The 13247-nt window shown below is 34.5% G+C and overlaps 1 protein-coding gene and 3 long non-coding RNA genes across 4 annotated transcripts; 2 read left to right on the top strand and 2 right to left on the bottom strand.

Annotated features, from left to right (window-relative positions):
* Positions 1-619: 619 nt before the first annotated feature.
* On the bottom strand, positions 620-2884 carry LOC110385868 (uncharacterized). The gene is made up of 2 exons (XR_009975693.1): positions 1823-2884; positions 620-980 (listed from the first exon to the last, which is right to left on the bottom strand). It is a non-coding gene; the product is annotated as an uncharacterized LOC110385868 (long non-coding RNA).
* Positions 1256-5795, top strand: LOC134200680 (uncharacterized). The gene is made up of 2 exons (XR_009975694.1): positions 1256-1535; positions 4745-5795. It is a non-coding gene; the product is annotated as an uncharacterized LOC134200680 (long non-coding RNA).
* A 2350-nt stretch (positions 5796-8145) lies between these two features.
* LOC105842312 (uncharacterized) lies at positions 8146-11161 on the top strand. The gene is made up of 2 exons (XR_002431112.2): positions 8146-8364; positions 10470-11161. It is a non-coding gene; the product is annotated as an uncharacterized LOC105842312 (long non-coding RNA).
* On the bottom strand, positions 11149-12458 carry LOC101744206 (uncharacterized). The gene is made up of 2 exons (XM_004922320.5): positions 11837-12458; positions 11149-11637 (listed from the first exon to the last, which is right to left on the bottom strand). Exons 1-2 carry the CDS (start codon positions 11876-11878, stop codon positions 11281-11283), a joined length of 399 nt encoding a protein of 132 aa, XP_004922377.1. The 5' UTR covers positions 11879-12458; the 3' UTR covers positions 11149-11280.
* Positions 12459-13247: the final 789 nt, after the last annotated feature.

Raw genomic sequence — 13247 nt, 5'->3', positions numbered from 1 at the left:
GGCATCTTTCCCTGATCTCGGGCTGGAAATTCAGTGAGTCGACCACTGAACTCGAGGAAAATATAATAAGTTAAGGGTTCGGCGAATGCTGTTGGAAAAGTTAGCGGAATTTGTTAAGTTTTTGTTAATATATTCCTCTGAATACTGTATAAACTATTATTATATATTACTTATGTATAGTAGGTATGCATTATTGTGTTTTTATGTGTTTATCTATCATTATATACTCTACACTACCTTTGGTTAACTGGGAGAGAATGCTGTAGGCAGTAAGTCCGCCGATATAAATAAACAAATGAAGTGTAATAAATAATTAGAAAAAAAAAGCGAGATTAAGTAGATTTATTCTGTTTCACAATAAATGTGTTGTGTTATTTTTCTTTATTCGAAATCAAATAAATAAAATTAACTGTTAAACTTTAAGAATCCATTATTCCTATTACAAAAAAATACAATAATTTTCGATGTTCCGTTTTTAAATAGCTTGTAAGCTTATCAATGGCAAAGGTCAAACCAACTTACGGTCCATTATTTCGGTAAATAGTAATCGATTATAATTGATGTATTTTTGTCAGATTTTTTCAGCGCAAGTGAATGTGATAATTCATAGGCAAATACATGTAATTGTATTGATTTATTAAATTAAAAATTGAATGTCGTACTTTGTTCGTTTAAATAATGATAATAGCCATAAACATGCACGAAGCACATTATTTTTTAGAGGCCTGTAATATATTTGGAAATCTATTAAGCCACGATGAAACATCTTCAAACCAGTGCACCAGACCGTTGCCGTCTAAAACTTGTCCCAAATTATCCATAACACCACCTTGAGTGTTGCCCTCTGTTGTACCTTTCTCTGTAGGTCCATCCTCTTCAGGTGTTGGTTGCGATGAAGTATCAGAAGCGTCATTAGTTTCCTCAGCAGGCAGACCATTGTGTGGAATGATCAAACCGACAACAAATATTAACACAAATATCTGAAACATCAATAAAACATGTTTAAGCCTTATTGTATTTTTTTAGGTACTTAACAATTTTTTAATGTAAATAAGTAAAAGTTAAATAATTATTGATTGAGTAATAATAAAAGTTATGATAAAACATTAATGATTATCTTATTTGAGAATACACTCAGTGACGTCACAATTAACAAGCGTGATACACTATCCACTGTAGTGGCAAAGTCGATCATTTATTATTATTATTTTATTATTAATCATCTATTATTTGAATTTCAACCTTCAGTCTTCAAGAAAGACAAAGTCAAGGAGAAGAATTTATTCTAGAGCTATATTGTACGAGACACAAATAATGTTTGGAAATTATGGAAACTATTATAGTGAGAAGGGAGGTAGAATGCAGGTTAAGATTTTTTCAGTGGTCCACATTGTTAGCGGCTTCTTTGGGGAGTTATCTATATATATAGAAATGAATTGCTGTTCGTTAGTCTCGCTAAAACTCGAGAACGGCTGGACGGATTTGACTAATTTTGGTCTTAAATTATTTGTGGAAGCCCAGAGAAGGTTTAAAAGGTAAAGATAAATATGAAAATGCTCGGAATTAAATAAAAATAACAATTTGATGTGTCCCCCGTCGGGCGGATTCCTTTTGTTTGTTTTAAGTTTATTTTATACAAAAGTTTAGGTATTTCTCGATAGAGGCACTACGAAGTCTGCCGGGTCAGCTAGTTATGAATATTAATTTGTTGTAATATTAATATTAATTTGGTTAGGATGGAGTAGAAAGCAATCAGTAGATAAATCGTTCTAATATTTTTTGTAAATTTTAATAGAAAATTTTAAGTATAAAATACTGCTACCTGAGTCCTCATCTTCGTAATTAGTTGAAGAATTTTTGAAGGAAAAGAAGCACCTGCGCAATTTATACCTCGTCCTATCATGAACTGTTTCCGAAAAAATATTCGTAATTATACTCGTACTGCGTTATCGGAAATGCACTGTAATTATCAAGTTTATGGGCTGGTACTCCAAATGTCAATCACCTTTCCAAATAATAAAATAACTTCTTATATTACAAATAAAGTCTGATATGCCGAACAAAACCTAAATTAAAGTCGGTGTATTTAGATTTAATTGAGTGATAACGCGAACAACTTTTTATCGTCTCGAGACTATATTCTCTGTTTAAATTGATTTTTTTTTTGGTTCACCGTCCTGCATATATTTACAGAAGGTGGCATCTTGTGTCTGCGAATCCATAAAACCGGTTTCCTTAGCATCTTGGTGGACATGTAGAATAAGAACGTTATCATTACAATTTACATTATCACTACATAGTATAAAACAAAGTCGCTTTCTCTGTCCCTATATCTATCTGTCTGTCCCTATGTATGCTTAAATCTTTAAAACTACGCAACGGATTTTGATGCGGTTTGTTTAATAGATAGAGTGATTGAAGAGGAAGGTTTATATGTATAATAACATCCATTAAATAGTGGAGAAATCAATAATAAATTACAGTTTCCGAAGCGAAGCGAAGGCGGGTCGCTAGTACTAAAATAAATTTGGTGGTAGGACCTCTTGTGAGTCCGCGCGGGTGGGTACCACCACCCTGCCTATTTCTGCCGTGAAGCAGTAATGCGGTTCGATTTGAAGGGTGGGGTAGCCGTTGTAACTATACTTGAGACCTTAGAACTTGTATCTCAAGGTGGGTGGCGCATTTACGTTGTGGATGTCTATGGGCTCCAGTAACCACTTAACACCAGGTGAGCTGTGAGCTCGTCCACCTATCTAAGCAAAAAAAAAAAAAAATCTCTTGATGATTGCTATTGTCCACACAAGCTATCTTCGTAGATCTAGATAGCTGACATCTGCAGCTAATTTGATCAGTAGTATATTTAAGATATGTCACACAATTACGTGACCAAAGAGGTATTTGATTGAGGAAAAAATCGTTTATTAGGTACATACGGCGCCGTTAAGTTTCTTTATTTGAATTATCGAGAAATCAAGACATGAGTCGCAGTGTGATAACCTTACTAGCTTTGGTAATTATAGTTTTTATTATTCAGTGATTATAAATATTCATATTTATATATATATTTCGTAATAATGTTTTTTTTTGATACGTATTAATATTATATTTAATTTTATGTTATTTGATACTGTTAGTTAATAAATAATAATGGATTAGATGTTTTGCGTTTCTGTACATGATAATTAGTTGGTATCATTTTAAAAATATATTGATTTTGTTATATACAAAGCGAATAATAAAGTAGTATTTTTACACTATATAATAAGATATCGTAGAACGCGCATCTTTATAATATCTTAGAATTAGGTACATATATGTTCAAAACGAATTTCATTGTTTTTTTTTTTAAAGTTTTTAAACATTATACCGAGAATTATTTTTCCCTCTTTAGAAGTACATAGCTTTGTCCGCATTAATTTTCTTATTTTTTCATCTTCCGTATTTAATAAACGCGATGCGGAGCCTTAAAAAACATAAATAAATAACTTAAGTTAAAAAAGTTTTGCTTGACTATTAAAAAAAACTAGAAGCCCGGTAGTCGAAATTCGACTATAATTAATTGAAATTATAAGTTTGTACACAATTGTGATTCTATTGTTAAATACTATCATACTTCTTTATTCACAGATTTCGCCAAGACTACACTTTAGACAAATATTAATAAAGATAAACAACATTTAATCTATTCTCAATTGGACCACAGCAATAAGAAAAGCTTCACAGTAAACAAATAGTATGCATGCGTGTGTGTGTCAAAAAAATTGTAGTGTGTGTAATGTTTTTATTTTATTTTTTTATTTTTTATTTATAACTTCTTATACTAGAAAGTATAAAGGCGGACTTAATGCCATAGGCATTCTCTAACAGTCTACCTTAGGGGAGTGCAGAGATGAAGCTTGGTAGGTGTAGTGTGAAGGGGATATTACTTAAACATATATTATGTGTATATATAACATACATAATACATAGTACTTAAATAAATACATATACATAAATATATAGATATATATAAATATATACATATAAAAACATATATAAACAAATATTATCAATTAGATGACTCTGCTAACTCTCTGAGAAACAGTTCTCGAACCTTCGTCTTAAACGCTTCACGTGTAGTGGCCGACCTTATTTTGAGTGGGAGCGCATTCCATAGAAGAATAGACTGAATTGTGAATGAAGAATGTAAAAAGTCAGAACTATGTGGAGGACAGCGAAGAAGAAGATTGTGAGATGAACGAAGATTTCGGCTGTGGTCAGACCCTAAGTATTGAAAGGAATTAGTTAAATAAGCAGGTGGATTTGGGGAGTGCAACAAAGAGTAAAGAGTATTGAGAGCACGCAAGCTACGGCGTTGACGAATGGGGAGCCATTTGAGTTGGGAGCGATAAGAAGATACGTGATCGTATTTTCGAAGATTATAAATAAATCGAATGCAGTTATTGAGAAGCCGGTTAAGTTTATTGAGTAGATCTGCATTCAGGTCAAAGTAGCACACATCACCATAGTCGATCATGGGGAAGACCAAAGTTTGAACAAGCATTGTCTTGGTCTCGGGCGGAATTTTATTGATTTAATGTATTTTTATGCGTTATTTAAAAAAATATATTAACATCTGCACTCTTTCTATACATTCTCTATACGTGTGGAAAATTTCCTAATCCTCTGTCCACGCTTTTTTCGTAAAAAGAGGTACAACGTTTTTGCTTCACGTATTTAATATATAGATGTAATTGTTCATTAGGTTATCTTCTTGCAAGTTATATTCCCGGTCGATTCAGCGTCTGAACGAAGAAAACGACAGACGTGGAGAGGTTTTCTTGACACCATGAAGGAGTTTGGCAGTAAAGTAATGTCGACTGCTCAGAGTGCTGGAACGAGCATGAAGTCCGTCTTCAGCAAGGCTGGAAGGTGGCTCCAGAGTAATTTAGGATTTGATTAAGTTAAATGGAACTAAAAAAGGCAATTAGTGATTTTGTGTAAACTCTTTTAAAAAAAAATTGTTATTGAACTAATCGATAATTAATAGAGAAGGAAAGGAATGTGTCATTTATAATACTTATTTTAGCTTTTGTATTTTATAAAGTACTTCTTATAGGTATTGCAATGGCCAGTAAGACGTTAGTCTAGTGTTTTTATTATTTTAGATTTGTGTTCCATTGCTGCCAGGGTTATTAGGATGAGACCGATGAGGTTGAGGTTAACAGTATAAAAATTTGGTAATTATTTACATCCACGTAATTTCCATGTTAAGAGAATTACAATAAAAAACGATTTTATATTTTTTTGTAAAATCGTTTGATTTATCATTTTAAATAGTTTTATATTAATAAAATACTATCGCCCTTTAAATATTATTATTTATTGAATCAGTTATTTTCGTTGTTACAACGCTGAAACTATGGCTACATTAAACCAGTATATATGGGTACATAAATCAGTTCCCATAATCATTTTGTTATTGTTGAATTGAAGTACAGTTGTCACCTCCGCCGGTGAACGCCCATTACCCAATTCACGCGGTGACCAAAAATAGCGCCGATATATTCTTGATTGATTTGACTTAGTGTGTGCGTTTGCGTTTTTGTAGCTTTATATTTAACATTAAAGACACTATATATGATGATCATTAGTAATTTGATCATTAGTATTACTAATTTAATTGGAATTTCTTGAAAGAAAAATTTGTAGCTTTGTAAAATTGTGTCATATTTTTTTATAGCCAATTATTGACGTTTCGATTTAAAGAGAATTTTAATTGTTTTTAAATAAAATTTCAGTTATTGATTTAAAAATGGATTTCATTTATCAGGTTACCATTGAATGCTAATATAAACTCCATAACTGTTTCCAGAATGAACCACAGTTCTGGGAAGAGCGGGCGAAACAAACTCAGACTTTTTGTCTTTATTATAATATGCATTTATAATTTCATTTTACTTGTAAATTATCGTTTGATTTGTGTGTTACAGATTACTGCACAAATGATCCTTGCATCTTTGCTTTAACACGTTAACAGTCCGGTGTTACGTATGTGGTACACGGCGAGTAGTTCCGCCGAGTTCGTGTACCCTATGAGGTACACGAGCCGATGTGTTTTTCTACGGGGCCTAGATCCACGGACTTGTCAAATTAGTTAATGTTTTCTTTGTGGACTTGTGGCCAAGGATCTAATAAATGGAAAAAGTCGAAAACATATCATATTTTTTTTAAATTCTTAGTATAGCAACACGACATAAAAAACTTAGAACAAAAAGATACAAATTTTAATTGGTGAACTAAAAGTTTAGAATAGCAAGCAACGTAATATGCTTTTTTGCAAATTTTACATTGCGTTGATTCCCTTTTGGCTTTGGCCCGTGCATATGGAGTAAGTCGACCTTCACCAAGGAGATTTTGGCAGCATCCCACGCACCGTCTTCGGATGAATCGAGATTCTTTCTTGCCCAAAAACTACAAAAAAATTGTCTTTCTCAGCGGCGTAACTTGAACTTGAACGTTTCATGTGCTGCTAGAATGCTTTTCTCTCCTTCTCTCTTTCGGTAAACCTCTTCTCTGTTTATTGACTGTGCCACAGAGGTCTGTATTGCGAGAAAGCATAAATTCTGTCAAAGGGTCGCTCGTGTAGTAGTTGTCAGTTATCATGCAGCGACCTTCATCAAGTAAACCTTCTGCCAATGTTACTACTATACTTTCAGAGGTATCCAAGCCATAAACTTGCACACTTTGACCATTGTAAATTTTGTATCCCCAAGTGTTCTGCAGACCATAGTTTATAGATCTTCATGTTATATTTATGTGTTCGAGGGTATGTATTGGCGAAAAAGTAGTCTGCCGCGGAAGTGAACCATCGATATGGTAATAAACTAACCATACATACGTCTACTGGAACACTCATGAGTCTGTGGTACACGTTAAAGGTACACGGTAATTTAATTCATAAGTCCGTGTACCGCCCGGTGTACACGGGTATATCCGGGGTCAACGACCGTATTTTGTTACTTTTAATGTATCAGCCGATAGGTGGACATCTCATAATGGCCAAAAAATATATAATCACACTTGGACATATGGCGTATTTCAGAACGCTTGTATAGGGACTGTTAACGTGTTAAGTTAGTTTTGTGAGGTCTTGTTAAAAGGTATTAAAAATATGGTATCAAAAATAGTCACTTTTCAAATTAGGGCCGTCGGCAATGAGTTCGTTCCCTTTTTCTTAGTATTCACGTTATGTAATTGATCTTTGGAATACATCAATATATTTCCTCATGCATTCTTAATGACTTTGTTATTGTTGCCTGCTTCGTTATTGTGCAATGCAAAAGAACATTTCAGTGAAAGTTGACTCTGCATTGGTTACTAACACCATTCCACGTGTTGCAGTCGCAACAAAATAAAGAATTCCATTGAAATTGAAACTTAAACCACGCTTTTTAAGGTGTAAGGTATATTTGATATTATTGTACTTAATGCATCTGGTAACCGCTCATTTAACCAAGTAAACCAACAAAAATTGGAATTTATAAATTTCGCAAATTTTTAATTTTGTTGTAATTTACTTAAAATTAGGGTCACAGTATTTCGTGTCATTCTCCAACGAATATTGTTCGATTTGGTCAGCTTACTCAGCAAATCGTGCATGGGCAATACATTCAATACTCACGTTAACACAATACTAATTTATTAAGGTTTTGCGGAAAAACATGTATTTGGATTTAGCAGAATCACTACATAGTTCTTGGAAATTGTTAATAATATAGTACTGATGTATATATAACTATAAAAAACTACAGACGTGTCCTAAACAAAAAATAATGACGTAGGTATCTGTAATTTTTTTATATTATAATGGATATGAGAATTTATTTAAAAAAAAATTATAGTGTTTCTAGTAATTGAAAAAGTTCGCTTCACTCTCATGTCATTTGCTACAAAAATAACAGAAAACAATATGAAAAATGTTACTGTTACTTACACGGATATTATGATATTTTGATTTTCGATTAAATATATAAAAATTTAAATTAAAGTTTTTCAGTACATCCTTAGAAATTAATAGCACTGTGTGAGTATTATAAATGAGACTATAAATATTATTGAGTACAATGTCAGCACAGCCCTGACGTTTCATTATTCATTGTCCCCGGTAATTTCGTATCCTCGGCTGATTCGTCATATGTGCGTGGCCGAACTAAAATAATGCCTTCCTGTCGTTCCTTTGTGTCCCCTTGTCCAGTAGGAGACAGAAGTTCAAACTGTCCAGACATTAGTCTACATTTTCCAAAGCCTATCTTTTTTGGAGCCGTTGTCACGCTAATTGTTTCTGTTGAAATGGATTTTAGATTGCTACTTCTCTGTTGTCTTGTAAGTATCTAATCATTTTGTTAAATTATGAATTAGGCTATAGGTTTAGTTTAGAAAGGTGTTCTCTCAAATCAGATTTCGTTTTACGATGTACTTCATGATAATATGATAGGAAGATATGTTTTTAGTATGTAGATATAGGTATTTTTTTAGACAAAGCTGCCCATTTGAAGAAATTTAGTATCTATATAAAATGCACGATGTAGCTTTATATTAATAATACCTTTTATTTAAATAAGAGCCTTGTATTACTGAAAAATGTACCGGATACAGAACCGGTGTCCCAGACCGGTTTCTGTACGGTATTATTTTTTCTATGTATATATGTACGTACTAAGCTTACATCTGGATAAAATTGAATAGGAAATAAAAGTATCGTATAATGGAATGAAACCTGACCTAACGCTCTGAATTGGGAGCTGACATGGGCTGCATGCATACATCCAGTGCCCATTATTAATATAAAGAACCAATTAGAAACGTAAAAAATTTTAAATAAAAAATTATAAAAGTTAGATTAAAACTTAAAAGTATTTTTTTTATCAAAAACTAAACAGTATTATTTATAAGAGTATTGTTGATAATCATTAAATTTAGCACCATCGTGCTTTTTCGACTAGTGTTTGGAGAGCTCTAACCCACAGTCATAGCCCACTGAGTTTCTCGCTGGATCTTCTCAGTGGGTCGCGTTTTCGATCCGGTGGTAGATTCTTTGAAGCACTGCTCTTGCTATCAACATCTCCGGTTTGAGCCCCGAGAGCTCACCTACACGCTAGGCTGACGCTGATACAGCCTCTCAAGGCTATCAGCATAGGCTAAAAAAAAGAGAGCTCTCGTCCTATTGAAATTGCATTAATGTTGATAATGTTGATATCACCGCTTTTATTCTCGACTGATGGGCTTGTTGGCGGCTCGAAGGGTTTTGCCTCTTCATCAGGACCGCTACAAGCGCCCTGATTATTTCTCTTGCGAAGCAGTCACTATTTATGATGTCAAGATTTTTTTTAGTCTAATTGAAACTCTGTCCTAGCGTTTTAAAAGGGTTATTTTAATTTCCTTCTCTTCTTCTTCTTCGCTTCTAAGCAAGGCTTATTATGGTAGAGATTAGCGTTTATTTGGTGCTGTAATGAAATCAATCGTGATATGGGTATGCAAATTTTAAATTCCTACTTAATATATTCGATTCGAGTAACAAAATACTAGGTTGGGGAAAAAGTTTCTTCGCATTTTTTAAAAAAAATCACAACATTTTTCAATATAGGTTATTTACATTTGACTAAAATATGTAGGTACCATTTTGTTCGATAACTTTTTGTCATCTTGTAGGTAGTGACATGATCCCATTGCTATAGAAATTTTGGGGCTTCTGATCAAAATACCGCGACAATTGGTTTTGGCAGTCCTCTTGTGATGTTAACCTGACACTGCCTAAATAATTCGGAAGGACCGAAACAGGTGGAAATCTGAAGGTGCAAGGTCACGACCATGACTATAGGATGCGTTACAACTACCCAGCCAAACTCTTTTATGTTTGCTGAGTGGCTAAAGATGTGTGAGGTCTAGCGTTATCATCGAAGTATGAATTTTATTGTTATACTAGCGGCTCGCTCGGGCTCTGCTCGGGTCTTTAACAAAAATTTCAATGACGTTGTTTTATTTTTTAAAATAAAAGGACACTTATTGCGGCATAACTATATATATAGTTAAACATATGCTGTTGTGACACTTTTTGTAAATAATAATGTGTTCTACAAAGTCGTAGTACATTATTTTATTCTATCATCAATAGTTTTCGCAGGGCACGCGATGTAAAGAATATTTTAGGTAATTTTTTTACATTATTGGAGTTTTAGTAAGGATCCCTAATTTTTTTCAAAAAATATTATAGCCTATGTCACTCTGGAATAGTGTAGCTTCCAAACAGTGAAAGAATTTTTCAAATCGGTTCAGTAATTTCGGAGCCTATTCAATACAAACAAACAAATAAATCTTTCCTCTTTATAATATTAGTATAAATTAGTCACGCTAGAAACTGATGCAGAATTGTTTTGAGATAGTAATAAAGGCAGGTAGTTTCTGCGAAAATCTATATTGTATATTTCCAGTATATCGCTGTTGTGGCAGCAGCTTTTCCATCAGAAACGAGGAATATAGAGAAACGTGATGTCATGGAATCCATGAAGAATGCTTGGAACGAAGTCGTGAAGACCCTAAGCGATGCTGGCGATGCGGTCGTTCACGTATTCAAGCCAACAGAAAAGAGTGTCATCGATAAAATGGCAGATAGTGTTAAGAGCTTGACGCAATAACCGGTTTAATTGATTTCAACACCTTATAATTACAACAGCAATATCGTTGTGGATGAATTGTGTCGTTGGGATCACCAAATTTTATTAATTAATCGAAACAAACATATTTTAGATCAAAATACATGGTAATAATTGTTTCTGTACACTTCTTCCCCCGCGATGATATTTTAAGACTGTTGTCTCATGTGAACAGTTTGAATTTGTTTAATATTATTATATTAATCGTATTTTATTGTCTTTTAATTTAATGTTTTACTGAATTTACCTACGTTTAATATTCAAGAACGTTTAATGGTATTCATTCTTTCAATTTGCTCACGATATCTTTGTATTAGATATAAACATGTATAAACCACACATTTTTCCTTGTCTGTAGCAATAGTTTGAATTTAGTGAATGAAACATATATTTTTTTAAATTGCTCAATCGCATAAAATTAATATCTATTGATTTAATGAATAAAAGAATTAAACGATTGTTATTTGTAATTTTTATTATTTTATTAAAAACGTTTTAAAAGTACATTTCAGACGTAATAATCTCGGAAGGTGTAGATAACGAGTACAGTTCATGTGCCATTGTGTGAGTTGTTATATTAATTGCTTCATTATACATCGCTGTGATATGGCGTTCTAGAGCTGTCTTCGCATATACCGTCCATGTAATGAACATTAGGATCCTCATTAAGGATTTCTATTAATTTATCTGTGCTCGGCTGTGATATCGGCAGCGGACTCTCAGGGTAATCCGGTCTGTTGCGGTAATCGTCCTCGGTTTGCTTATGGCGCGAAGGCAACACGAAAATTCCCGCAGTCAGCTTCTTCTCTTTCACCGGAGTTTCTTGCTCTTGAGAGAACAGATAGTTCCTATGCTGTATGTCCGATATTGTGTATTGAAGGTCTTCTGACTTCGCACGTTCCCTTATGAACATGCAGTAGGCTATCCAAACGATGACCAGTGCGGCCTGAAAGAAACGGCACGCTAATTTAACTTATCTACGGAATCTTGTTAAATTAAGTATTAAATCACTTCTTGCCGTAAATTAAGCGATCGATCAGCAAAGTTAGTAAAGAAGTGACGCATCTTCGTTGTAAGCGGACCCGTATAACAACTGACCTTTCACCGAATAACAAATTTTAAGCAAAAAAATTCTCATAACTTACCAATACAAGAGCGCATATAAAACCACCGATATAAAAACTCATTTTTATTCAATATTTTTTATAACAGCGTGTGTGAGACGAGTGCTGCAAACGAGGTTATATTGGAACAGTCGGCGCTGCGAATCGGTCCACTAGCGTCGTATTCAATTAGTGTCAGTTCAAACTTGTATCTCTTTAGTGTGTGATGTCATTGGGACTGATTCAAGTCGCTTCAATGAGCACAATGGGATATTATTGAATGATCCCTGTAAAGTCCTTGACTTATTAATTTGCGCAATAATTAGAATCTTTGTTGGATTAGGTAGCTCACTGTAGTAACAAGCGTCTTGTGAATTTAACATCATATTAATAAGCATATTTTAGGAAAGCCCTAGAAGCTTTCAAATTAGTTGAAAAAAAGTAAAAAAAATTCGGGTTGGTATTACCGTCTTTTGCTCCAAAGTGCTACTTGTTATAAATCTCCAGTCTGCCATAAATCACGGTACTAACACTATTAAGCCTTCATCTTTCTTCTTCTTAGTCGAATACTCCATTGCTGAAGGTCGTGTCCTTGAAAGCCTTTCGTGGCTCTTTGTACCCTCAGCTTCCATTTGCTTCGGTTTTCGGATTCTCTCAGGGCGTTCGCAACAGAGAGTCCAGTGAGCGCAGTTATCTGATCCGACCAACGGTTTGGTGGCCGGCCGGTGGGTCTTTTCCCTTCTACCTTGCCCACCACAATCAATCTTTCAAGGTTGTCTGGTGGCCGCCGAGCAATATGACCAAAGTAACCAAGAACCTTCTGGTAGCATATCGTCGACAGTCTCGTTTCTATACGAAGTTGCTCGAGGACAGATTTGTTTGTTCTCTTGGCGGTCCATGGTATGCGGAGCATTCTTCGCCAACACCACATCTCGAACGCTTCTATTTTTTCCGCTCTGTTGTTCGAATCGTCCACGACTCTGCACCATAGAGGAAAATCGAGAAAACCAACGTCGGGACTAGTCTCATCTTGGTAGCATTAGAGACTTTTCTGTCCTGCCACATACGTGTAAGCTTGCTCATCGCAGCTTTGGCCATTTAAGTCCTTCTCTTGATCTCCCGTTCGCCTCCCTGGTCAGTAAGTAGAGATCCGAGGTAGATAAACTCTCCAACTAATTCTACATTCGAGAGTTCGCCTGTCCTAATGAGTTGTCTGGCCCTATCAATAAGCATGACTTTTGTTTTGGACCTATTGACAGTGAGTCCCACCAGCCCGCTCTCATGCTCCATTCTGCTGAACAGATCGGCGAGCTCCCTCTCCGAAGATGCAAAGATTGTGGTGTCGTCCGCATATCTCAGGTTACTGATCTTTACTTTAAGCCTTCATATTTAGTTTCAAAACACGACAAACTTTGATTACAATAATTATGTAAGCTACATTCCGCTCGGTAAA

The sequence above is a fragment of the Bombyx mori genome, chromosome 19 (assembly GCF_030269925.1).
Source record: "Bombyx mori chromosome 19, ASM3026992v2".
NCBI classification, from domain to species: domain Eukaryota; kingdom Metazoa; phylum Arthropoda; class Insecta; order Lepidoptera; family Bombycidae; genus Bombyx; species Bombyx mori.
The sequence above is the reverse complement of the archived record's forward strand: the minus strand, read 5'-3'. Positions and strand labels throughout refer to the sequence as shown.